Here is a 25579-nt window from a genome sequence, read left to right on the forward strand (position 1 = left end):
TCTCTGTAAACTCTTGCATTCCATACAAAATCGTTTCTCGATCAACTAACTGGGTAACAAACATTTTTGAAAAACGCGTCGCGTAAACAATATTAGTTTATAATACATCTCTGTTTTCGATTTGTTAGAATCTGTAACACCTGAATAACATTCAAATTCCACCTCAGGTTGTCCATTGAGAAACCAAATCCATCGAACCATGCCAGAGGTACGTCGTTCTGCCAGAATTAGAACAAAATCAACTCAAACAACTTCTGATAATGAATCTGACAACGAACAAGATGAAGTGACACGTTCTATCGAAGCCGATGCTAGTACTATCTTATCTGACGACTCTGCTGAAAGTTCTAGTGACTCTGAAAATGATGATGTTGGAGATGAGGATTATCTTGAATTGGCGTCTAAATCAAGGAAGAGAAAACCAACTGGTTCATCTGCCAAAAAACCAAGTGCTAAAAGGTCTAAGAAGACACCGAGCAATAAATCTCGGAACACGAATATACCTGGAAATAAGAAAGACCAAGAACTTTACTTGGAAATAGTAAAGGAATTCAAGCCTACTGATTTATTGGAAATCTTAGCGTCTTCAGAAGATATATCCATCGACGAACTGTTGCGATCCTGGTTAGAAAAGTACAACGATAACCGAGATGCCTTCCTTCAAGAATTCATCAATCTACTGTTGAATTGCTGCGGTACAGTGGCAAGGGTAGAAAATCATGATGTTCACAGTAACGAATCATCGAACGAAACAATCGGAGAAGTACAGTTAATGTTTCAAAGACAAAAAATTCACGAGTTTCATCTTTTATTGAGTAAAGAACACAAAAGAAAATCTAAATACAAGCCATTGTACAACAATTTTGTGGAACTTATGTCCAAATTCCTAGATGTAGCAGGTGATTTACAACTAGTTTCTGTTGAGTCAACAAATGAAGAAGATGATAGTCCAGAGATTACGATGGGTCCATTAATTTTAGATTTATTAACTTGGTTATCCGCACTTTCTGTCTCAAACATTCGATGCTTTAGATATATCTCTTCTTTAACGTTATATCTATTCCAGGACTATTTGACAGAACAGGCAGTAAATTTAGACAAAAAATATCTCTCAAAATTAACCAAGCAATTAGCCTTAGAAGAAAAGAAGAAAAGGCCAAATAAGAAGACAATTGGAAAGCTACAATCAACTATAGCAGAAATACAAGGTAACAAATCTGTTATTCAAAGTATTATTGATAATATTGTAAAGTTGTGTTTCGTGCATAGATTCAAAGATGTGGATGAGTCGATTAGATCTGAATCAATGGTACACCTAGGAACATGGATAAAGAATTTTCCCGAACACTTTTTAAAAGTGACATATTTAAAGTATTTTGGCTGGTTGCTAAGTGATTCATCTTCAAACGTGAGACTAGAAGTACTCAAAGTACTACCGGGCCTTATTTTAACTAAGCGTGGATGTGCAGTTGATAACTCAGTGATAAGACAGTTTTTTGAAAGGTTTAAGAAAAGAATACTAGAAATTGCGAAAAAAGATATTAATGTAGAGGTTAGAATACATGCAGTAACTATTGTATTGGCTGTGGTGCCATTAGGTTATCTAGATGATCCTGAGATTTTAAGTATATCAAGCCTAATTTTTGATGATGCAGATCTCAAAGTAGCATCAGCTAGTAAAGGGAGCAGGTTTTTGGCAGCTGTCGCTAAGTTCTTCACCGAAGTAGTTTCTGAAAAATGTGAAGAGTCAATTACGGATAGTGATCTACCAGATACCGTATCTGAAATGAACTCATCGTCCATTGTAAAAGTTGGTGTTTTTCTACGTCTATTGAACAATTCTTTTATGGTGCACTTACAGAGTTACACAAATCCTGTTAATTCTCAAAAGAGAGTTCATCTTATATTTCAGGCGGCTGAATTTCTTTCACCATATTTTAGCTCCCATATTGAGGACATCTGCCAATTACTTATTAAGGATGGTATTTCAGAAGAGCTTTCTAGTCGCTTCAATACAGAAGATATTCACATGAATACTTCATCCGATGATACGAATGATCTTCTTGATATTACGCCACTATTCCCAACTGATAATAATAGCACCATTTTATATGTAATTGTTCTCAACGGACTTTGTCAAGGAGGTGTTGATGTAAACAAAGTACAATTGAAATCTAAGGTCTCAGATATAATTATCCCCAACCTCAAAAAGTTGCTGCAGACTCTACCCATGCACTCTACTGATATCCTTGCCCCAATATTGAACCTTTGTTCGCTTTTTAGTTTTGAAGACTGGATTCATGTTGGGCTAGAGAAAAGTATTCCAAAGATCATGGAATTAATTATGAAATTATTCATGGAATCTACATTGGACTCCTCTAAAAATGATATGAAGTTTCAAGTATTTACCAATGTTATCGAACATTTTAAGAGATTCGAACTAAAAGATATTGATGAAATTTGTTTAAATCAGATGACTCATTTGAAAATCCAATTATCAAAGTATCTACAGGAAAAAATGAACGATAATAACGATAATCTAGAAGACAATATCAATGAATTGATAATCACACTATATGAAAGCTATATTAATAAATTAAATCTTCTGGGAAAAGAATACATGTTGGAATTTGATGATACTCTTTTAAATTTGTTCATGAGTAACTATATAAGCCGTATCCCCTTTATGTTTGAACGCCTTGGCCGAGAGACTATCAAGGAAGTGAATTTTAATGGCTTAGTTTTGTTAGTTACCTGGCAATTACAAAAATGGAACAAAATCATCGAAACTACGCCAAATGATTCGATAGTTGAAGCTCCTATGCATACAATAAAGTCTATCGCTATGATCATTGAAACTATTAACGAAGTTCTTCTCAACTTGACTCACTCTGAAGAAAATGACACCAACGAATTCTTAATTAAGTGGTCTTTATCAAATGCATTGATTGATATCATTGTTGCACTAAAGATTTTCGAGGCAAAACTATCAAATTCACAAACCTCCTGGAAGAATGCATTAGCTTCGCAAATACCATATTATTTACATCCTACAAACAACGATCTCTTCATGGATGTATTTTTACACTTGGAGAGTCTTTGTGTTAGCGATCCTAGTGTCCAGTTGACAAGGTTGGCTCAAGAAGATGTAAATTTGAATGATCTTCCTAAGGAAGATATATTTGATGGTCAATATGAAAGAGAGTTGCTATTATTTACGATAAAACTGAAGGCATTAATTAAGTTGGATATCCTACGAGGTGATATAATATCGAGGATTGCTCTAAATGTGGATAAGTTAGGTCCTCTGTACTCAAAGATTATTGATGATACGATCTTTTTGCCAAGCAAGGAAGAGACATTGACGCAAAGAAGGAATAAAGGAAATAGTGAACCACTTGCGAATACTAAGCAATCTGCAAATGACACCCAGGATGAAAATGATGCTTTTGATCCTATCGACTCATCCTCGCAGCCACCAAGTACAGGAGAGCAGGATAGTACTAGACGCCAATATGAAGGTCTAGAACCTATAGAAGAGCAATCTCAAGAAATCTCCGCAGAACCAATGAACATACCTATGAAAGATGTGGACGGTTTACCACACGCTAATGAAAGTTCAGAAATATGAGTAAAAAATACTCTTGTTGCTTCAATATACACTGGCATCCTCTAAAATATAATCAAATATGTAATTATATACCCATACCTAAAGCGATAAACAGCAACTTGGTGAAACACTTATTCTCCATATAATTGAATTAATATTAGCTCAATAATGCGAATCAGAATAAGTGACGAATCAATCTATAAAACTACTTAGCATTCGTAGCCAAATTCCAAGTCGTATTAGGATTCATGATGGTAGAATGGGTTATTATTGTTGTTGTTATTGTTTCGGATTGAGTTTTCCGGTATCTCTTGAACTCCGGCAATATTATCATATGTCACTGGTAACCTTTTATTATTCAAGGGACTCCTTTGGAAAGAGGAATCTACCTCTGTCTGCATGTTATTTAGCGTTGGAAGCTCGTTCTCTGAGACTAGTGCTTGTTTAAGATTCACACGTTGAGCTTGAATCTTCCTTTGCAATTTCTGTTCTTCCAATTCTTTGATTAGTTCACTAACATCATCAGGTGATAACTGTAGTGTGGAAGCTGGTCGCCTAATCATACTCGTTCACATTAACTGACTATGCCTCACTTTCTTAGTTTGTATACCTTGCATCGATTGACGATTAAGTTTTATCATAGTGTGTGGGGAGGAAAAAAAAGATTGTGATCCACTGACAAAACAAAGAGCCTAATTTGAAAAATTCCAATAAATAGCCTTGTTGGCGCAATCGGTAGCGCGTATGACTCTTAATCATAAGGTTAGGGGTTCGAGCCCCCTACAGGGCTATTTTTTTGTTTTCTGAAACTCGACCCTGTTTTGGCAATTTTTCTTTTTCCACATCTACTGTTTGTAATATAATATGAATTATACCGTGACACGAAGTGTTTTATAAGTTTCTTATTCTTTTTATATCCTAAATTAATATACACAAAGATGACTTTTAGATCAATTACCCAAAAGCTCATCTATTTATACTTTTTATCTAACAACCATTTTGCATGATCCCAAACCAATTCACTCAGTTCCTTTGCGCAGTAATTTCCAGTAGCACAACAAATATTTCTTCTCGAAACATTTCGTTGTACTACCTATTCTACGCCACGTTCGAAATCCATCTCACGTCTCGTCATGACTAATAATGCATGCTCTATTGTGCGCACAACTCATGCATTACTAATGTGACCTCAATATCCCATTGTGCGATAATGCACACATGGGCAAACTCTATCAACTATGTCATCATCCATTCGTCAATGTCAGATAACCAGTTCCCACGATCTATACTGTGTCCTCTAGTCTATCTCGTAGCACATACTGACACTGGCTAGTTCCGGACACACCCAGCCACCATGTTCAGAATCATATTTTTAATACACTCATAAAAATATATCACACTGTTCTTGAATCCATTTTCTACTAATTTTCCTTGTTATTTTCTTTCAAAAGGAACAGTTCTTAGGCCTATACAGGATTGTGTTGTAATTTGGCCTCATAGACAAGTTCATAATACCTTTTTTTCGAACTTTCGAAGGGGACCAAAACGTCATCGCGAAAAAAAACTCCGACCATTTCTATTGTCTTTTTCAATTCAAGAATCACTTATTATCTTTATCTCTCGCTTAATTAAAAGTGTCTTGCATTCTCTGCACTCAACTATCTTTGGTATTTGACAAATCCTCTTTTTCCTAAATACCCAAAACTATGATCTCATCTAAACCCTGGAGACACTTGACTCTATTTTTCTCTTATTGATTGTTAGTAAAGTCATACACCTGGGGTCTGTAGGGAATATATATACTAAGTTAATTTGTCCTGAATTTGGATCCAGTCAAAGTGGGGTTTGTATTTGAATGCTATTTTTCCATACGGGAAACCCCCAATGGGAAGACAATGCTAGTATGATGTACACAGTGAGTAAATATTTTCTAAGACAGTTAATCTTCTCATGATTCATTATTATGTGATCAATTCGCTGTTTAATATACACACTAGAAACCTAAAAAGAATACTAACATAAAATATTGACAACTGAAAGATCAAAGCTTAGTTAACCAAAATAAAGTGAAAATGGGAATACAACCATACTAATAAACATAATAAAATTTCACTCCAGAAAAAATAGAGGAATAACCATTGGAGACACTATAAGAATAGAAAAAAGACCCATAAGCAAACCCATTTTGAGTTCTGACATAAATTTGTGATGGAACTGAATTGTTAATACAACCCAACAAAGGAGTGTTAGAATATTAGCTACTATCGTTAGGAAGCGAAGCTTCACCCAATTTTTAAAATAAAGGAAAAGGCAGATTGTGTAGCCACCCTCAAAAATCAAAAACAAACCAAGTGTTATCAAAGTCAGTAGTAAAGCTGCGGGTTCCCTTGTACCGTATGGCCATCTTTCAGCAAGTACGACTTGGGTGTTTTCGTGAAACTCGTCGGCCTGAGTTGGTACTTGTTCTTTTTCCACATCTACTGTTCTTGAATCCATTTTTTACTAATTTTCCTTGTTATTTTCTTTAAAAATAAACAGCACTTAAGTCTGTCTATACAGGATTGTGTTGTAAGTTGGCCTCATAGACAAGTTCATAATACCTTTTTTTCGAACTTTCGAAGGGGACCAAAACGTCATCGCGAAAAAAAACTCCGGTCAGTCATCTGCAAGACCGTGGAATATGGAAATGGGATCATTGTTATTCACATGTGATCTATATCTTTGTAGACTTTGTGTTTTAGTGTTTTTAGTTACATGGGTTACTCTGTCCCCATATTATTGGTTGGAATTATTTTTCTAAAAGGGCACAGCTATGCATGGAATTTTTTAGCAGGCATATATGTTAGTGTTGGCATATATCCGAGAAAACATCTGATGTGATGTATGCCCCAAATGCTAGAACTAGACACATGTGAGATAAAAAACAATATGTATAAGCTATATTCAGAATATACATTCAATTGTATAAACGATTCCCATTATAGAACATTTTGTTGGTTGACTAGATTACATGTTTCACTTATAAACCACTTCCAATTAGTATAGCTACATCTGCTGCCGCTGCCCCAAACAATAGGGAAATCCCCAAACGTCCCCCCTGCTCAATGGAGTCGTTGGTTCTTCTACAAACCATAAGAAGAACATTGCAGAGACCCAATAGTATAAGACCGGCCGACAATAAACCAACGATAATTTTAACTAGTATTGAAAAATCCCATTTGGACAAAACCACTAGGGGTAAAGAACAAAGTAATAGGGCAATAAGGTTAATAATTATTACACGCGCAACATACCAGCGACGGTCTTTTCTTCTTCTTTTCTGTCGTGCTTTTTGTTTTGCAGACCTCAATGCCTCAGGATCATCGTCCCAGCTCCTTAAGCTATCGTCCTCGCTGAACTTTTGTGGTACGGGTTCTACCCTAGACTCGCGTGGTGTTGGCCCTTCTGATGTCAAGCTTGCCTCATCCGGAGTTGGCCCTTCTGGTGTCGAGGCTTCTTGTTGCACTGGTAATTCATTTGTGTGTTTTGATGTTTGTGCCAATAGTGTTGTTTTAGCCGCCGAGGTCTGGACCTCGTCAGCTGAAACAATGGGTGTTAAGTCCCCCATGAAAACCTCAACTCCCACTGTTCCTGATCTCTTTCTTACAGTTTTTGAAGTCATTTGTCACAGCTCTGTAATTGAATTGTTAGAGTGAGATCCTTTGCTCTGAATTGGCGTATACTTAAAGTGGAGTTTGTGGTACCTTACTTTATATATGATTTTAGGGAAATGCGCGATGCGCTGCGAAACGAGGGTAACACCAACAGTGATAATAACGACAGGATAAAACTGTACCAAATGTTCTTACGTATAAATATATTACAATATTCTATAAGTGGCTCAGCACCACACATGCAAAAATATTTTAAAAAAACATTGCTTGGCCAGCTCTTCTCTTTCACACCTAAGTTCCTCTCTGCGAACATCCAAGTCCATTTGCCTTCTGCCTGTGTCTAGATCCATATCCGTCAATCCAACCATAAATTCTCTTTTCCTCATGTACAAGTTATGGACAAAGTAACATGCTAATAAGATGGGAAACGGTAAAAAAAACTTCAAAAAATAATTCTGCATCCGCTGAGGTCCCACCCAAAGGAAATAAAGAAGTCCAAAAAGATGCCACTAGGTCAGAGAAGAGAACAATAGTACCATACCACGACCCCCATACACCTGTTTGAGACAAAAATGGAAGTTCATCTAAGGATCTATTCTGCTTTGCCATGGCCTGTCTGACCCTAATATGCGATAAATTGATGGCCATCCAACGGAATATGGTGAATAATCCAGAAAGGGCACTTAACCAGGTGAAGACATCTGCCTGTCTATCACTAGCAGCCACAAACGATAATAGCCCAAAAAATAATGTGAATATGATAGCGTTCATGGGTCGGCCTTTTGTATCAACACGGTTTAAAATTCGGGGGACATTACCGATGTGAACCATGGCAACCATACATCTGGAACATGTATAGACTGCACTATTGGCTACGGAAATAATAGATATCAAGATAATGGCGTTCATCAAGGTAAGCAAACCTTTATTGCCACCGTTTTCTATGGCAATGACTAGAGGGGATGAGGCTGCATCAACGAAACTGGTACGACTTAGTAGTCTTGGATTGTCGTAGGGAACAAAGCAACCAATCAAAACTTAGAATTGTGACGTATGATGCAGTGATGAACTAGAACGTTCTCTTGGCCGCCTTGGGAATAGTAATTCTTGGATCTTTATTTTCGACTGGCGACACAGCAGTCATTTCGATCCCACTGTAGGAAAATGCAGCTATAACAAATACAGAACACAACCCTTTGAATTTAGTCCCTGAGTTATGACCCACAAATGAACCAGGATAATTCCAATATTGGCCATCAATGAAACTACCGTGTGGACCACCACCACATGCTAACACAATCCCCAAAATAGTGAATCCAATAATGGCAAGAATCCTAACCATTGATAAGACAAATTCTGTTTCACCAAAGGATTTTTCCATTCTAAATATTATTTTTGAATTGAACCATCCGTAAACAATTAGCTAATTTCGTATATTTTTATAACTTTATATCATATACTCTTTGGCTTTGATTTAACTAAATTCCTTCCTGTAATTAAGTCCATTGCAGAACTCCCCATTTTCCTTCCAAAAGTTACCGTCGTTCGTAACCATGGCTTAAGTACAATCAAGAATCCTGTCCAAGCAACACTTTGCAAAAAGGGCATCACTAATATATCTCTTAAAATAACTTTCGAACATATCACCGCCTTCTCTACTCTTGTTAGCTCTGTTATTGTACTGCGGGGGAACGTGGCCTTGTTCTTTATTATATATTCCTTGGTTTCCTTCGCCACTGCTCTTTTAAAGGTCTGCTCCACGCGTAAATCTGGAATATTTAACACTTCTTTGCCCATTGGTTTCTTAACTACTTGAGAGTATCACAACTGAACTGATTGGTAACCTCTCCAATCATCATAACTCAGAACATTCATCCGAAACTCACAACTTAAATTATATATAATCAAGAGGGTTACCCCGATCTCCATTTAATCGTAAATAACATCACGTTGAAAAATTTAGAAAACAGTGTTAAAGTGAAGGACAACCAGTTTGTTAAAGCTTTAAACCGCCAAGAAACCTTTAGTGGAAAGGCAACTAAGCTACGATAGAGTATCCAATCATTATACAATGAGCGAAGCAGGACCACAAGTAAAAATTAGGGAAGCTACGAAAGATAACGTGGATTTTATCTTATCTAATGTGGATTTAGCATTAGCTAATTCCTTCCGTAGAGTGATGATTGCTGAAATCCCCACCTTAGCTATTGATTCAGTTCAGATAGAAACAAATACTACCGTGCTGGCTGATGAATTTATTGCTCACAGGTTAGGGTTGATTCCATTACAAAGTTTGGATATTGAACAGCTGGAATATAGTCGTGATTGTTTCTGTGAAGATCATTGTGATAAATGTTCTGTCGTGTTAACTTTACAAGCATTTGGGGAAAGTGAGAGTACTACCAATGTGTATGCCAAGGATTTAGTGATTGTTTCCAATTTACTTGGTCGTAATATTGGTCATCCAATCATACAGGATAGAGAAGGGAATGGTGTGTTAATATGTAAACTAAGAAAAGGACAAGAATTAAAAATAACGTGTATTGCCAAGAAGGGGATAGCCAAGGAACATGCGAAATGGGGTCCTGCAGCAGCCATAGAATTTGAATACGATCCATGGAATAAATTAAAGCATACTGACTACTGGTACGAACAAGATGCTACTAAGGAATGGCCAAATTCTAAGAACTGTGAGTACGAAGACCCTCCAAATGAAGGCGAATTATTTGATTATAAAGCTAAGGCCGAAACATTTTATATGAATGTGGAAACTGTCGGGTCCATACCTGTGGACCAAGTTGTTGTCAGAGGTGTAGATACACTTCAAAAGAAAGTTGCATCTATATTATTAGCATTAACACAAATGGACCAAGAAAAAGTTAATTTTGCCACGAATCCCAACGGTGTCAGTGGCCGTGAGGGCATGATGAATGGAGGAGACAATGATGTTAATATGGATGGTGGAATGGAACAAAACTCATACGCAAATGTCGCTAATCCGGGAGGTGCATATGATAATGCTTGGTGAGCAATGAATGTAATTATATAATCAATACAAATCGTAAACGAAAAACTAACCACCAGTATATTTTAATCCTAACTATTGTCTACGTACAGTTTGGTAGTATATTGAAGTGTAACTTACCATTACTATACCTAAAGGTGGTTAGTTTTATTACGTTTTTAGCCGCAATAGGTAAGTACAAAAGAAAGAGGGTATACAACAATGAGTAAACTAGTAATATATTTGATTTAACAGTCATGATGTGCACCGATTTAGTGTTGTATTTATTCTTAGTACTAATTGTTCAGCAGATCGATTGCTATCTTTAACGGGGGTTTATTACTGGGGTCGGAAATATATTAATCGTTGCTTACCTAATCACAAAAAAATGTCAGCCGATGCCAATAGCAGACAATTAAGTTTATAGAAAAAAGATTTATTTCTAAAGTTAACATTTTGATGCAGATGGTAATATAAATATATAATGGATGATCAAATCGAACGACAGGGCTCTTGAATTTATTTTTATATTCTACAGGAATTGTTGCATTCCAGAATATACATGCGGAGGAGCTACTAGACCAAAACAGTAAGATAAGGTTTCCGGGCTTCGGGAAAGTTAGTACTGGACAAGAGAAAAAGGCTAGAAAGGCTGTTACATGGTACATTGAAGGCAATGGCGGTATTCCCACACTTTTTCTTTGATCAGTTTTTGTTTGGACATCTCTGTTCGCTGATAACGTTAATGAACCTTTAATTGGAGCGATAGTTAAGGCTTCCTTACTGTAATGGTAACTTGACTACAAGACGTGTAACAAACCCACCTACAGATAGATGTGTATTGGAACTTGTTTCTGTTAATACTATGACACATGATACTACACAAAGCACCACAAGAACCAATAATCTTGCACTGTCATAGCCAAATGTTACCGAGTCTCCTAATTTTCGTAAAACGTTATCGAAGAATAAATTCTCAATTCAAGAAATCACAAAACTGACTGCGTGTCAAGCTTGAGCTTGTGATGTTTATTCATAAATAAAAAATAAAATTGATTACCATAGTATAAAACACATTAATCAGCTAATTGTAGACAAAGTTTCAGTTCCTGTTCCCGTGGGGGAAGCCCTAATAATGTACGTCTCGATTTCCGTAGAATATGTCGTTGAGCTGGCCCAAGTCCCTTGTGAAGTATGATCCCTCGTGATATGAGTGGTACCCATCATATAATCTGTCACCGTGGTTGTAACGTAGCTCGTTGCAGTAAGGGTACTAGTTGTGGTCCCCGTGGCAGGTTTACCGTCACTACCCGTTGTGGAATAATACGAAATAATCTCCGATACAGTCATATCATCCTCTGTCAATGTGCTAGTGTGTGGTGGTGGGATCGAAAATGAAAGAGTTGACGTAGTGGTTCCCACGTATGGAAGATTCGTCAGTTCAGTTAACCATGGAGGATACCCTGAGGTAGTAAAATAACTCACTACTTTAGTATAGGTCTTGCCACCATTAACAGAAGTTGTAGTGTATGGGGAGGGAAAAGTCAATGATGGAATAAAATATTTAGTGATGCCCACCGTACTTGGTAACCCATCAGAAGCCAGTGTTGTTTCATAGGAAACTAGTTTGGTTATAGTTTTTCCGGCGTATGGTGCCGTCGTTATTAAAGGGTTTGGGAGAGGTAGCTGGTAAGGACAGAGGCCAAGTGATGATTGATCTATATTTGTTTGACAATTGGAGGGCTTAGCATCTCCATTAGTTTTCATTATAATAACAAGTGCGTATTCATCACCATTGTAATCTAAAAATGTTCCTGCAGTTGAAAGCGCCGGATCCATGCTCAGACCTACGTCGACAAGGTAAGACCCAGAAGAAACTGTAATATTGACTATACCAGTGATATTATTAAAAATAAAAGTGGGCCTTTCCGGAGTAGTTTCGGCTGAACCAACAACTATCATGATACGTCCGTTTGAAAAGTCAGCTGCTCTCACAACTGGAATAGAATCTGGTAACTGTTTACCAAAAAACCTAATCCATGAGTAACCATCCTCGACATATATTGTTTGATTAAACGATTTGGAAAGATCGAATGCTGGAAAATTGCCTTGATTGAGAACTACACAACCTGTTCCCACAATACTTGAAATGGAAATAGTTGCTTGTCCAGTAAAGTAAATATCTATTACACCGTCGTTAACAATTCCACTGGCGGGCCCCTCAATGGTGATTGGATTATCAGGAAAATTGAAGTAAATCAGACCTTTATTAATAAAACTTTCAGTTATTGATAAATTAACGGCACCTCCTCCATAAAAAGTCAAGAAATTATTATTAATCAATGTCGTGGCTTGTAAGGCTTGCGTTCTTTCAACATTTTCCGCTTGAAGAAACATCGGACCGTTGTTCGTAATTGTTCCTGATGAAATTGTCCCGAAGTTAGAATTCCCCAAACAAAATACACCATTGTTTGCTATGTCACCATTTTCCATTGAAATTGGTACACTTCCTTGACTCAAAAACGAAACGGCAAAACCGGCATCCACTGTCACATCCATATCGAGTAGTGGAACATTAAACACCACGTCTCGTGTAATTTCCACACCTAGAGCTGGGTGCATTAGAAAGCACAGAAGCGTAGACACATATATGCTGCTTTTATAAAACAACATTTTTCAAAATATATATATTTGATTTTATTATTATTTCTGTTGTGGAGCAAAGTGAAGTGAAGAAAGAAAACGACATCCTTGAGAATTAGTGCTCTGTTATATAACACATATTTTATGGTTCAAACAAATTTCTACCCTAGCTGAACAGTTAAGAATAGAATACTAAACACAATTACGCATAGTGAAAATCCCTTTACAGGGAAGAATTTCCCATTATAGTAGATCTGATTCCTGCGGTTGTTTTCTTTCCACACTAAGTCCTTTAGAGACCTCATTTGTTGGTAAATCTCAGAGTATGCCCCCCAGAGATAAAATGTCTAAAATATCCCTGCATGTAACCAATTTATCCTGAAAGAAGGTTAGAGTTGTGCCAATCTTTCAGGAGGAATATTTGTTTGTATTCCGTTTTTAGCATACTGCCAAGTTTTCTTACAAGCGCGAGTCACTAAGAAACGGACGGAGAAAGCTAGTCTTGGTGAGCTCACATTTCGTAATGCCAAATGCAAGATTATAAATCTGGAAAATATCCCACAATCACACACTATCTGTAACGCCACTTACCTCCCAAAAGCGTAAATCCTTTCAATGAATTCAATCTTTGACTCCTTGAAATGATCTTTTCTTATAGGACTTCCAGTTGTCTTTTTTTTTCTTTTTTATTTATTTTTTTGGAAGAGTCTGTGAGTGTCAGTAGTATCGCATTAATGTAATTGTTTTAGGTGCAAGAACATACAGTCACGACTACAAGCTAAATATGCTAGTTTACTGGTAGGTGATATTGTTTCAACTCCAGCCTCCGTAGGAAAAGCCCTGATAGCGTACGTCTCGATTTCCGTAGAATATGTCGTTGAGCTGGCTCAATTACCTTGTAAACTCTGATCCCTCGTGATATGAGTTGTACCAATCAGATATAATCAGTCACCGTGGTTGTAATGTTAATCGTCGCAGTAAGGGTGCTAGTTGTGGTCCCAGGGATGAGTTATTGCAGCAAGCGGGCGGTTAAATTTTTGGAAAAAAACATCGAACAGTGAAAAAATTGTATGTCAAATATTTTCTAACAGAAGGTCATCGCAACATTGAAGAGGGATAAAACTACCACAACTTAAGGAATAAAATGGGTTCTAAAGATAGCAATGAAGATGTGGAATACCTGAGAGCGCTTGAACTACAAAGAAAAGCCTTTGAAAGTCAATTTGGATCGCTGGAAGCTATGGGATTTGATGACCAGACTAAGGATTTAAATCTTGAATCGTCAAATGATGGGAGCGGGGATGACGATGTATCGGACCGTGTAGAAGATCGCAAGTTTGATGGAGAGAACCATGAATCCGATGTTGATGATAATTCAGACAATAATAATGAATTTACTGGATTTTCCGAAGAAGAAACCAATGAACACAGTTTATTGGTTAAACCCAAAATGAATAAGCCAAAAGTGATTAAGTTTGATGGACCAACTGATACATATATTGCCCCATCCAATAAGGAGAAGAAGTTATTGAGTAGTGGGAAGACTTTAATACATGCAATTGTGAAGGAGCAGGAACAAGAAGATAGAGATGATAAGAAGGATCTCAACGAAAATTTAGAGGAAGAAAATTTACAAAACGATATTGAATTGCAACAGTTTTTAAGAGAATCACATCTATTGAGTGCCTTTTCTAACGCCTCCTCCGGTGTGACAAGTGGGGTTGGTTTAACTCTAGAAGGTATGCATGGGAGTAATAGTGATACTATTGCATACCAAGATGACCAAGTCATTGGAAAGGCTAGGTCACGTACTTTAGAAATGAGACTGAAGCATCTTTCAAAAGTGAATGGACATACCAGCAAAATAAGCAAGTTGGAGAAAGTGCCGATACAGGTAAGGAAAGGAATGATTGAGAAGCATAAAGAAAGAATCAAGAGATACGAACAAGACGCTGCAGAAGGTGGTATCGTGCTTTCTAGAGTAAAGAAGGGTCAATTTAGAAAGATCGAATCCACTTATAAGAAAGATATTGAAAGGCGTATTGGTGAGAGTATAAAGAAGAAGGATGAAGAGAGAATGGCCAAGAGAGAACGTGGACTAAAAATCAATACAATTGGTAGATCAACTAGAAATGGTCTAATAGTTTCAAAAGATGAAATTGAACGTATTGGTGGTGGAGGAATGAGAGGCAGAGGCGGATTTAGAGGTAGAGGCGGAGGGAGAGGAGGTAGAGGAGGAGGCAGAGGAGGAAGCCGTGGTGGAAGAGGTAATAGAGGTCGCCGTTAGCATGTTACATACCTACATAGAGATATAGAATCCTTTCGTTCTTACAAACAACTAGTGCATATTTATCTCTGATACATAATGTCCATTAATCTCTCAACTATCGCACTTGTCATATTTTATGTCATCGCAATCGCTATCTGGCAATATCAGCTTATGTAACACTATGTAACGCCGCTCGCCAGAATAATTTTATCGAGCACCCCGTGCATCAGCAATATATTACTTGACAAAATTGAAATTCTTGACTTCTCCATCAAAGCCAATGTGAAGCCAACCGGAAAGGCGTACTAGCACAATAGATTAGATCAGCAAAGGCTAGTTCAAGATCAGATCCAAGGCTGACGCAAAGTTGTACTTCTAAAAGACATCATACTATAGTCAACACTCGTTTTCATTAACTACAGTAACTAACCTACGGTAAGCAGTTGATAAGATGACGCAAGAATTTGCTGATAATACTAATCCGTCTCTTTTCTATCCACCTTTAAATAACTCTGATAATAGTATTTTGGATAAGTTCAAAAGACAGAATCCCAATGAAAATGAAACGTCATATAGCCTAGAACCCGAAGATTTGGCACAACAGGAAAATACATTATTTCAAAGGCTACCATCAGCAGATGTATCTTCATATCATGGACCAAAATCACATTCAGCTCACACTCTTGTGAACGATAAGGAAATAATAAATCAAGAACAAAATTATTTTGAGATAATGAACCCCTCGACGTCCGTTTCCAAATCAAATGCTGGTGGAAGTGTCTCTGAAAGCCCGTTGCAAGTCCATGAACATAGCATTGAAAGTATGCATGACTATTCGCCTATGTTTGCTAACAATATCCCTATAACTAACAATACTGCCGATTTTGAACTCAATTCGTTCATGGAAGAGATTTCCAAATCTCAATCGACAGAGTCAAATAATCTAGAATATGGGAGCAGTTTTAGAAAGAGTGCATCCTCCATTTCATCTAATAAAGATTTTAAGAGACCCAGTTTTGAACACATTTCTCCCCTAGTATCGCCGGCTCTGCTTGCCAGGAAACCTGCAAAGAGTCAGGATATGGAAATATATCTACCAGTTTCATCAACGACCATGAAGATGAACTCTTCTAGCTTTATGAATATATCGCAAGGGTCGGAGCTTAATGCTAATAATACCAATCGTAGCCATCATCATAGGCCGTCGCAAAATTTGGAAACTAAAGTCGTTCTGCCCTCTTCTGATTTTGAATCCATTTTTAAATCTGTTTCGAAAGATAAGAGAATAATTAGGGCAACTAAATCACCAGTAATCAAGCCACGAAATACGAGAAGAAGATCCTCATTTAATAATGATATAATAAAGGAGAATCCAAGGGAAATGGAACTACCAGCAAAGAAATCATCATCCGCCGTGGAGAAGAAGGATGTATCTAAAACTAAGAAACAATTATCACATAGAGAATCAGAACAAGAACGAAGAAATCGTCTCAATAATGCTATTTCCTCATTGGAGAGCCTTCTACCAAAGGATTTAAAGGATTCCGTGGCTATTCCTTCGAAAGCTGGTACAGTGGAACTGGCTGTGAAATATATTAAACAATTACATGAACGATTAGGAATCTAAGCAAATTCCAAACTTTAAGCCATACCCAAACTTATTATTTTATATTCTTAATAACGATTTCTTGATTATAATGTTTTGTATGATACAATTTAATAATGTGTTACGTAATCACAAACAGCCAATCAAATCAACTTAGTGCGGAGTCCGATACGAGCGCCCTTATAATCCCTACTAACTGAACTAATTTTCTCGAAATGCTTTTAACCAACTTATTCAATGCCCTTGATAGTAAATATATTGAAGTATATCATTATCACATTTCACATAGAAATCAAAAGATTTGCATAGCATTACATTATGATAGAATCTATTACTGATTGTTTGGAATTCTTAAAGGAGACCATTGTTCCAGTGGTAGCAAGGGCTGATGATGGAGATGATGTATGTTTTATTCTGTTCATTAAAGAGAAAAAGTTATGAATATATTACTAACCTCTGCTAAAATGTAAATAGGAACCTGAATCTACTGATGGAAACGAAGACGATGAAGAGGAAGAAGATGAGGAAGACGATGAAGAAGAAGAAGAGGAGGAATTACAAGATCCATTAGAGACATTACGAGACGAGTGCAAAGAGACACCAAAAGGTCAACACTTAGTAAAGCATTATATGGAATGTGCAGAAAGAGTCAAGTTAGAGCAAGCCCAACCGGGATACGCTGAGTTGGACCATAAGGAAGATTGTGTGGAAGAATTCTTTCATTTGCAACATTACCTTGATAGCTGTGCTTCACCAAGATTATTTGATAAGTTAAAGTAATTGCTGCATCGTTACTTCCAGATTTTGTTTATCAAGTACAGTTCATAGGTCTGGTCTCACTTATTAATCATCAAACCATAATGAATGATTTAACATAACATACTTGCTAACCGAATGGAGATCAACGAATGAATTAATTTTATATTCCATTATTTATGTACATACTCTTTTTAGTACGATTTTAAAGAAACTCTAAAATGCAAATTGTATATGTATATCTTAACTATCAACTTGTTCAGATAAGCATTGTCTTTCACCATTGGGCTTCCAATGCACATCAGTAAATGTTTGACTGTTTCCACCCACAAATTCTTTCCACCCATCCACCATTAAGATTTTCTTAGTAGTTGGTCTTTTGCGTCGGTTTCGAATTTCAAAATTGCGGACACGAAAGTCACTTGTAATGGAGCCAGTTCCACTATTCGAAAATAAGCCATTATTATTAGAAGATATCGAAAGATCAAGCCTTAGGAAAGAAAGGTTTGAAAACATCAGACAACTTAAAGCGTACGTATATGTGTGAAAAGGGGACGCCCTTATGAATAATGACCGGCAGGGAACTGAATTGGAGTGGAATAGAATACGATTTATTGAACAATTAATTACCAAAGAGTGATAGAAAAGAGTACCATGGAGATTACTAATGAGAACCAAACTGGAAGAACAGCAATATTCCGAGAAGATCATTTTCATAAAATGAATGTTAAAGAGATACCATGATTTAAGAGTATTATTAAAGGTTTTATTTTTGATTTTCACTTTGGATAGTGAATTAATACAATGGAAAGAACCCCGATGTGTGACAAGACAATAAATTCCCTGCTACTCGTTATAATCATTTTATTGATTGGACTTTAATACTAACATAGTTTACTTGTTCAACCAACAACAAACTTAATTTTAACAGACAATGGCTAAATCTAAGAATCATACCGCTCATAACCAAACCAAGAAGGCTCACAGAAACGGTATTAAGAAGCCAAAGACCTACAAGTACCCATCCTTGAAGGGTGTTGATCCAAAGTTCAGAAGAAACCACAAGCATGCCTTACACGGTACTGCTAAGGCTTTGGCTGCCAAGCGTGCTGCTGCCAAGAACTAAGAGATCTGAGATTAATGACTTAACTTCATTAATTGATGGTATACCTGTGATAACCAATTAAATATATATATAATAAATATATCTCAATTACTTTAATTCTTTTCTTAAATAAGTTTATTGGGAATTTTGAATAAGACGTAATCGGACATTTTTTTAAAGTTCGGCGGCTAATTTATAAAGCTTAAGAAAAAGGGAAACAAGTTGCCACCCTTTGTGTCCTTAACGTACCCACATAATATAACACTATTTCCAGCTTACGTTCAAAGCCGTTTGTTTCGAATTTATAGTTGGACATAAAATTTCAAGACCAACTGGATACAAAGTAACTTTCAAAGATGTCGACCAACGGTGATTCAAATGTGGATCCTATTGAAATTACAACTCATAAGCTTGTTTTTACTAATGTTAGGTTTAACACTAGTGATGCTGAACTTGAGGAACTGTTGAAACCTTTTGGAAAGGTGTCTGTGCTTACTCCAACTGAATCCCTCTTTGGTTTTAGAGGAACGAAAGTTGTCTCAATAGGGTATGCATATGTAATCTTTGAAACTCCCCAACTTGCAGCCACTGCTTTTAATGAGTTACATAAAACAGAGTTTAAAGGAAGAACGTTATACATAAAGCCTTACGAAGAGTTTATTCCCTTTGGTTGGAGAACTAAATGGAAAAAAAAGGTTAGAAATGAAGAAGATGCTGTAGACACACAATTGATACAACCAAAGAAGGTCAGTAAGAAGGAAACCTCCACTGACATTTTATATTGTTCAAAACTTCCAAAAGATGTCACCGATGAAAAAATAAGAGCACTTTTTAGAGAATTTAATCCACAAGAAATTTGGATATATAAGCAAAGGACTAATAGTAAATGCTTGCCAATAACTAGTCAAATTACCGCCGCTCTCGTCAAAGTAAATACCACTGAAAATGTTGAAGCAATTGCAGCTAAGTTGACCTTTAAGAAAATTATGAACAAAAGAATTAGAGTTGCACCTGCATTAGTTGAGAAGGTTAAGGAAATAAGAAGCATTGCCGACCAGCTTGCAAATACAGAGTCTGCAGAAACAATTGAAGAGGTCTTAGTTGTTCAAGATGCTGACGACAATAACGCCGATGAATCAAGTACAACACCTTTACTAATTCCAGAATCAAATGAGGGTTCCAATCCTGTACTACCAAAAGCAATGAATGAGACCAACATATCATTATCCATGACAAGCAGTACTGAAGTTGAAAGAGAAGAAGAAAACGTAGCGGTTTTGGTAAAAAATAAGAATGCTGAGACTCTTGTCCTCCCTCAAGAATAGTATCCACAGGAATAACACTAATCTATATTATTACACTAGTTTTAGCTAAAATAAGGAAAAGCCACTATATTTAACTTAAGCTACATATCTTTCAATAATGTTTTGCGATACTTTGTACGGCAGTTCTGTCACAGCTTAATACATGGAAATGTCAAGACCGTCACCCGCACACCATTAAAGTGGACACCCAACCACCCGGTTGTTTTTTACTTTCTAGCTTCAAAAAGTTTGAGCCCGCGAAGTTGAAAGAAATTGCAAAGTGAATTCGTTTCCCGGCGAACAGACCGCTCAGTATCTTCCTGAACTTCTCAGCCTATGGAACAGTATGGTCCCAGTAGGGCTGTAGTTCCTTGGACAGACACTTCCGTCTACTGGGAATATTCTTCCTTTCCGCTGAGCCTACGTCCACACTTGAGTTAGTACCAGGTACGCTTACCCCCACTAAGACTCTGCAATGGCACTGTGAATCCCATAGCCAATTTCAACTAGTGATATAGGTGATATACAAATATACTTAATAGTTAATTTGCTCTTGGGCTTTCATACTTAAATTAACCAAGAAACCATTAGATCAATAAGCAATGGGTATGTTTAACCATATGAAATAAGACAAGAATCGGTGTATTGGAAAGACATAATGATATTTTTTTCATGGTAATTAATTCAGCAAAGGAACAATAGGAATATCTCAATGAGCTAAGAGATCCGACCTAAAATAATAATACGAGTAGATGTTAGTGTTACTTTTGTTATCCTATTCAAGAGAACCAAAAAGTATTACTTAGTTTTTCAATACGACCAGATGAAATATAATCGCATACTGCAAAGAATTGTATACTAACAATGATTTTATTCTTTTTTTGAATGAATTTTTTTTACAGGTAGAGTTATTCGTAACCAAAGAAAGGGTGCTGGTTCTATCTTCACCTCCCACACCAGATTGAGACAAGGTGCTGCCAAGTTAAGAACTTTGGATTATGCCGAACGTCATGGTTACATCCGTGGTGTCGTCAAGCAAATTGTCCACGATGCTGGTAGAGGTGCTCCATTGGCCAAGGTTGTCTTCCGTGATCCATACAAGTACAAGTTACGTGAAGAAATCTTCATTGCTAACGAAGGTGTCCACACCGGTCAATTCATTTACGCTGGTAAGAAGGCTTCTTTGAATGTCGGTAACATCTTGCCATTAGGTTCCGTCCCAGAAGGTACCATTGTTTCCAACGTCGAAGAAAGACCAGGTGACAGAGGTGCTTTGGCTAGAGCTTCTGGTAACTACGTTATCATTATTGGTCACAACCCAGATGAAAACAAGACCAGAGTTAGATTACCTTCCGGTGCTAAGAAGATTATCTCTTCTGATGCCAGAGGTGTCATTGGTGTTGTTGCTGGTGGTGGTAGAGTTGACAAACCATTGTTGAAGGCTGGTCGTGCTTTCCACAAGTACAGATTAAAGAGAAACTCTTGGCCAAAGACTCGTGGTGTTGCCATGAATCCAGTTGACCATCCTCACGGTGGTGGTAACCATCAACATATTGGTAAGGCCTCTACTATTTCTAGAGGTGCCGTCTCCGGTCAAAAGGCTGGTTTGATTGCTGCCAGAAGAACTGGTTTGTTACGTGGTTCTCAAAAGACTCAAGATTAGAATATATAAAGATGAAAACAATAATATTTTACTCATTTATCATCTTTTTAATATTAAAAATAAATATATAAGTAATTGATCCCAATAACATCCGTATTCAATAAAAAAATTTAAAAATAATCTATCTCAATAGCCTTTCTTCTAATAACCCTGTATACCTGCCACGGTTTTCATTCAGATAGGTCGCTTAATATCTCATCTGTGAAATTTCGATTTCGGTAAAACCTCGAAAACGAAAACAGTAAACAAAAGGACAGTGGATCAACCAAATAAAACACTTTTCTGTTATTGTCTAACTGCAAGAAAAGAAAGTGAGATCTTCCTTTTGACGACAGAGTTAAAGGCTAACCAATGAAGGTAGAAGAATTAATTATAGATGGATTTAAATCTTACGCGACAAGAACCGTGATAGCAGATTGGGATCCTCAATTTAACGCCATCACAGGACTAAATGGTTCAGGTAAATCCAATATCTTAGATGCGATCTGTTTTGTACTTGGTATTTCATCAATGACAATTGTTAGAGCTTCTAATTTGCAAGATTTAATCTATAAGAGAGGGCAAGCCGGTGTTACCAAAGCAAGTGTTACTATTGTTTTTGATAATTCAGACAAGACAAATTCTCCAATTGGGTTCAACAATTCGAGTAAGATATCCGTTACTAGACAAATTATTTTAGGTGGTACTTCAAAATATCTTATCAATGGTCATCGAGCTCCTCAGCAGTCTGTATTACAACTGTTCCAGTCTGTTCAATTGAATATCAATAATCCAAATTTCTTAATTATGCAAGGTAAGATTACCAAAGTTTTAAATATGAAGCCAAATGAAATATTATCATTAATTGAAGAGGCAGCAGGTACGAAGATGTTTGAAAATCGTAGAGAGAAGGCCGAAAGAACGATGGCAAAGAAGGAAACAAAATTACAAGAGAGTAGAACATTATTGGAAGAAGAAATTGAACCTAAATTGGAAAAACTTCGAAACGAAAAGAGAATGTTTCTAGAATTTCAAACAACCCAGGCAGACTTTGAGAAGACAATGAAAGTAGTCCATGCCTTCGATTATAAGAACATGATCAACAGACATGCATCAGTGAAAGATGTATTAGAATCTAGTGAAGCAAGAATGGCTGAATTGAAGGGTTTGATTCTTAGGACTGCCGAAGAGATAGGAAGTTTAAATGAGGATCTCGAACAGGTTAAAATTCAAAAGGAGAAAGAACTGGATAAAGATGCCACTTTATCCAGGCTAGAGAAGGAAGAAAGTGAGTTACTTAATGAAGTCTCCAGAATAAAGACATCTCATTCTATATGTAATGATAACATTAAAGAAAATAATAAGCAGGTTGAAAAATTAAAATCTGACATTGAACAGTTCAAGCTAACCTTGAAAGAAAAGTCTGAGACATTCGAGTCTACAGAAAAAGAATATCAGGAAATCAACGCTAGCCTGGCAAAAATTAAGGAGACTTACAGTAAAAAAGAGGAATTATTGTCGACTCTTTTAACTGGTATTACTTCCACGGGGGACACTGATGGGGGATATAGTGCTCAATTAACTATTGCAAAAAATAAACTGAACGATACAGAAGTCTCGATAAAGAAACTGAGCATGAGAATTGACATTTTGAATAAAGAATTAGTGAACAATCAGCCAAAATTACAGCAAGCCAAGATTGAAAATGAGAAAATTCGTGGCAATGTGGAAAAGCATAAACATGTATGCCTAGACCTAGAGCAGCAGTTATCCAAGTCTGGGTTTGATCCTCTTCGAACGAAGGAGTTGAAAACAAGGGAAAATAGCTTACGACAAGAAATTCATAGAGTTGAGACCCAAAATGAAAACCTAAAAAGAAGGGTTGCAGGTCTAGATTTCAATTACACAAACCCATCAGAAAACTTTGATGCTCGCTCTGTGAAAGGTGTCGCAGCTCAGTTATTCACTCTAAATAAAGATCATTTTGATGCGGCAAGTGCTCTGCAGGTTTGTGCCGGAGGTCGATTATACAATGTTGTGGTGGATAATGAGAAAACTGCCTCACTCTTACTTGAAAAAGGTAGACTTCGTAAAAGAGTTACAATTATCCCTCTGAACAAAATTGCAGCCAGAACTCTAAATGCTCGTACTTTACAAATGGCTAAGGATATTGCGCCAGGGAAAGTTGAGTTAGCTCTTAACTTAATTGGATATGATGATGAGGTGTCAAGGGCTATGGAATTTATCTTCGGGGGTAGTTTGGTCTGTCAGGATGCTAACACTGCTAAGAAGGTTACTTTCCATCCGCAGATACGTACAAGAAGTATTACCCTCGATGGTGATGTCTACGATCCAGAAGGTACTCTTTCAGGTGGGAGTAGAAATAATACAAATAATCTTTTAATTAACATTCAAACTTATAACGAGAGCTGTCAAACGTTGAAGAAATTAAGATATGAACTGGATGATATTGTGTCGCTGTTGAGAGCGCAAGAGGCTACATCTCAAAAAACAAAATTGTTGCAGAATAATCTAAATCTTGCACAACACAAGCTCCATCTTGCTCAGCGGGCCTTAGAAGACAATTCTGCAACCCAGATAATAAGAAGAAATGAAGAACTGCATAAAGAGATTGAAACTTGTCATTCAGATATAACTAGCCAACAATCCACTGTAAGAGATTATGAGATGGAGATTGAAAGAATAAAAAAAGACATGAATGAATTTGATCAAAATAAAGGTGCCAAGTTACAAGAATTAAAGGATGGACTTCAAAAGATGGCGGAAAAAATAACAAAACAGGAGCAAATGGCCGATGTTAAATCAGAACTCTATCAAAATATTCAACTAGAAACAGAGCAACTAGAGAGTGATATAAGTGCTAACGAGACGGCTATTGAACAAGTTATTACTGCTTTAACAACATTAGAAGAAGAGAGACAACAAACCGAAAAAAAACTTGATAATCTTAATGCAGAAATATCAACTGTTCAAACCAAGTTGAATGAAGAAAAAAGAAGGTTATTGGATATTGATGATGAATTGCGAGAATTAGAGAATCTCATTAAAGAAAAGAATGAAAATAAAGCAAACTGGGAATTAGAACAACAAAGATTGACTCATGAACTTGACAAGAACAAAAGTAATACGAACTCCCTTCAAAAAAGGATTTCAGATCTATTGACTGAACAGGAATGGTTACGCGATAATGATTTAGTGGAAGGTATCATTCAGGAAAATAGAGGTGTAAACTTAGCTGAGTACAGGGAAAGAGGTAATCAATTAGAGGAGAAATTCCATGAGATGAGAAGAAAAATAAATCCAAACATAATGAGTATGATTGAAAACGTAGAAAAGAAAGAATCAGCTTTGAAAGTTATGATTCGGACCATTGAGAAGGATAAGGTAAAGATTCAGGAAACCATTAGCAAACTGAATGAATATAAAAGAGATACGCTAATCAAGACGTGGGAGAAAGTCACTGAGGATTTTGGACATATATTTGCTGACCTATTACCAAATTCATTCGCAAAATTGGTCCCATCAGAAGGCAAAGATGTTACAGAGGGTCTCGAGGTTAGAGTGAAATTGGGAAATCTATGGAAAGACAGTCTAGTAGAACTATCAGGTGGTCAACGTTCCCTTGTCGCACTATCCTTAATCATGGCACTACTTCAATTTAGGCCTGCACCAATGTACATTCTTGATGAAGTTGACGCAGCTTTGGATTTAAGTCATACTCAAAACATTGGACATTTGATAAAAACTCGTTTTAAAGGCTCTCAGTTCATTGTCGTTTCCTTGAAAGAAGGTATGTTTTCCAACGCTAATAGAGTATTTAGGACCAGGTTCCAGAATGGTACATCTGTTGTCAGTATTATTTAATGTAAGAATGGTTAAGTACTTAAACCAAATGCATTAAAAAAGAGGTTTAATTTTAAAATAAATATACTTTCTATGTATGTATCAATAAATAAGTTCGTATAA

General features: G+C 36.7%; 15 protein-coding genes and 1 non-coding gene across 16 annotated transcripts; 11 read left to right on the plus strand and 5 right to left on the minus strand.

Annotated features, from left to right (window-relative positions):
- Window positions 1-199: 199 nt before the first annotated feature.
- IRR1 (cohesin subunit IRR1) lies at window positions 200-3631 on the plus strand (the record flags this gene model as incomplete). Its single annotated transcript, XM_003676560.1, has 1 exon — window positions 200-3631. One exon carries the CDS (start codon window positions 200-202, stop codon window positions 3629-3631), a length of 3432 nt encoding a protein of 1143 aa, XP_003676608.1.
- A 218-nt stretch (window positions 3632-3849) lies between these two features.
- CDC26 (anaphase promoting complex subunit CDC26) lies at window positions 3850-4173 on the minus strand (the record flags this gene model as incomplete). The annotated part of the gene is made up of 1 exon (XM_003676561.1): window positions 3850-4173. The coding sequence occupies one exon, from the start codon at window positions 4171-4173 to the stop codon at window positions 3850-3852; it is 324 nt and encodes a 107-aa protein (XP_003676609.1).
- A 154-nt stretch (window positions 4174-4327) lies between these two features.
- Window positions 4328-4400, plus strand: NCAS0Etrna19K. The gene has a single exon. It is a non-coding gene; the product is annotated as a tRNA-Lys (tRNA).
- A 2314-nt stretch (window positions 4401-6714) lies between these two features.
- On the plus strand, window positions 6715-7305 carry NCAS0E01800 (uncharacterized protein; the record flags this gene model as incomplete). The annotated part of the gene is made up of 1 exon (XM_003676562.1): window positions 6715-7305. One exon carries the CDS (start codon window positions 6715-6717, stop codon window positions 7303-7305), a length of 591 nt encoding a protein of 196 aa, XP_003676610.1.
- Window positions 7306-7656: 351 nt separating this feature from the next.
- On the minus strand, window positions 7657-8172 carry NCAS0E01810 (uncharacterized protein; the record flags this gene model as incomplete). The annotated part of the gene is made up of 1 exon (XM_003676563.1): window positions 7657-8172. One exon carries the CDS (start codon window positions 8170-8172, stop codon window positions 7657-7659), a length of 516 nt encoding a protein of 171 aa, XP_003676611.1.
- A 543-nt stretch (window positions 8173-8715) lies between these two features.
- NCAS0E01820 (uncharacterized protein) lies at window positions 8716-9060 on the minus strand (the record flags this gene model as incomplete). Its single annotated transcript, XM_003676564.1, has 1 exon — window positions 8716-9060. The coding sequence occupies one exon, from the start codon at window positions 9058-9060 to the stop codon at window positions 8716-8718; it is 345 nt and encodes a 114-aa protein (XP_003676612.1).
- Window positions 9061-9334: 274 nt separating this feature from the next.
- On the plus strand, window positions 9335-10291 carry RPB3 (DNA-directed RNA polymerase II core subunit RPB3; the record flags this gene model as incomplete). Its single annotated transcript, XM_003676565.1, has 1 exon — window positions 9335-10291. One exon carries the CDS (start codon window positions 9335-9337, stop codon window positions 10289-10291), a length of 957 nt encoding a protein of 318 aa, XP_003676613.1.
- A 1056-nt stretch (window positions 10292-11347) lies between these two features.
- Window positions 11348-12940, minus strand: NCAS0E01840 (uncharacterized protein; the record flags this gene model as incomplete). The annotated part of the gene is made up of 1 exon (XM_003676566.1): window positions 11348-12940. The coding sequence occupies one exon, from the start codon at window positions 12938-12940 to the stop codon at window positions 11348-11350; it is 1593 nt and encodes a 530-aa protein (XP_003676614.1).
- Window positions 12941-14054: 1114 nt separating this feature from the next.
- FAF1 (Faf1p) lies at window positions 14055-15197 on the plus strand (the record flags this gene model as incomplete). The annotated part of the gene is made up of 1 exon (XM_003676567.1): window positions 14055-15197. One exon carries the CDS (start codon window positions 14055-14057, stop codon window positions 15195-15197), a length of 1143 nt encoding a protein of 380 aa, XP_003676615.1.
- A 433-nt stretch (window positions 15198-15630) lies between these two features.
- PHO4 (phosphate-sensing transcription factor PHO4) lies at window positions 15631-16806 on the plus strand (the record flags this gene model as incomplete). Its single annotated transcript, XM_003676568.1, has 1 exon — window positions 15631-16806. The coding sequence occupies one exon, from the start codon at window positions 15631-15633 to the stop codon at window positions 16804-16806; it is 1176 nt and encodes a 391-aa protein (XP_003676616.1).
- A 297-nt stretch (window positions 16807-17103) lies between these two features.
- On the plus strand, window positions 17104-17565 carry QCR6 (ubiquinol--cytochrome-c reductase subunit 6; the record flags this gene model as incomplete). The annotated part of the gene is made up of 2 exons (XM_003676569.1): window positions 17104-17187; window positions 17260-17565. 2 exons carry the CDS (start codon window positions 17104-17106, stop codon window positions 17563-17565), a joined length of 390 nt encoding a protein of 129 aa, XP_003676617.1.
- A 219-nt stretch (window positions 17566-17784) lies between these two features.
- NCAS0E01880 (uncharacterized protein) lies at window positions 17785-18258 on the minus strand (the record flags this gene model as incomplete). Its single annotated transcript, XM_003676570.1, has 1 exon — window positions 17785-18258. The coding sequence occupies one exon, from the start codon at window positions 18256-18258 to the stop codon at window positions 17785-17787; it is 474 nt and encodes a 157-aa protein (XP_003676618.1).
- A 217-nt stretch (window positions 18259-18475) lies between these two features.
- RPL29 (60S ribosomal protein eL29) lies at window positions 18476-18667 on the plus strand (the record flags this gene model as incomplete). Its single annotated transcript, XM_003676571.1, has 1 exon — window positions 18476-18667. The coding sequence occupies one exon, from the start codon at window positions 18476-18478 to the stop codon at window positions 18665-18667; it is 192 nt and encodes a 63-aa protein (XP_003676619.1).
- A 335-nt stretch (window positions 18668-19002) lies between these two features.
- RRT5 (Rrt5p) lies at window positions 19003-19971 on the plus strand (the record flags this gene model as incomplete). The annotated part of the gene is made up of 1 exon (XM_003676572.1): window positions 19003-19971. One exon carries the CDS (start codon window positions 19003-19005, stop codon window positions 19969-19971), a length of 969 nt encoding a protein of 322 aa, XP_003676620.1.
- A 581-nt stretch (window positions 19972-20552) lies between these two features.
- On the plus strand, window positions 20553-21613 carry RPL2A (60S ribosomal protein uL2; the record flags this gene model as incomplete). Its single annotated transcript, XM_003676573.1, has 2 exons — window positions 20553-20556; window positions 20853-21613. 2 exons carry the CDS (start codon window positions 20553-20555, stop codon window positions 21611-21613), a joined length of 765 nt encoding a protein of 254 aa, XP_003676621.1.
- A 351-nt stretch (window positions 21614-21964) lies between these two features.
- On the plus strand, window positions 21965-25477 carry SMC2 (condensin subunit SMC2; the record flags this gene model as incomplete). The annotated part of the gene is made up of 1 exon (XM_003676574.1): window positions 21965-25477. One exon carries the CDS (start codon window positions 21965-21967, stop codon window positions 25475-25477), a length of 3513 nt encoding a protein of 1170 aa, XP_003676622.1.
- Window positions 25478-25579: the final 102 nt, after the last annotated feature.

Source organism: Naumovozyma castellii, chromosome 5, assembly GCF_000237345.1.
Source record: "Naumovozyma castellii chromosome 5, complete genome".
NCBI classification, from domain to species: Eukaryota; Fungi; Ascomycota; class Saccharomycetes; order Saccharomycetales; family Saccharomycetaceae; genus Naumovozyma; species Naumovozyma castellii.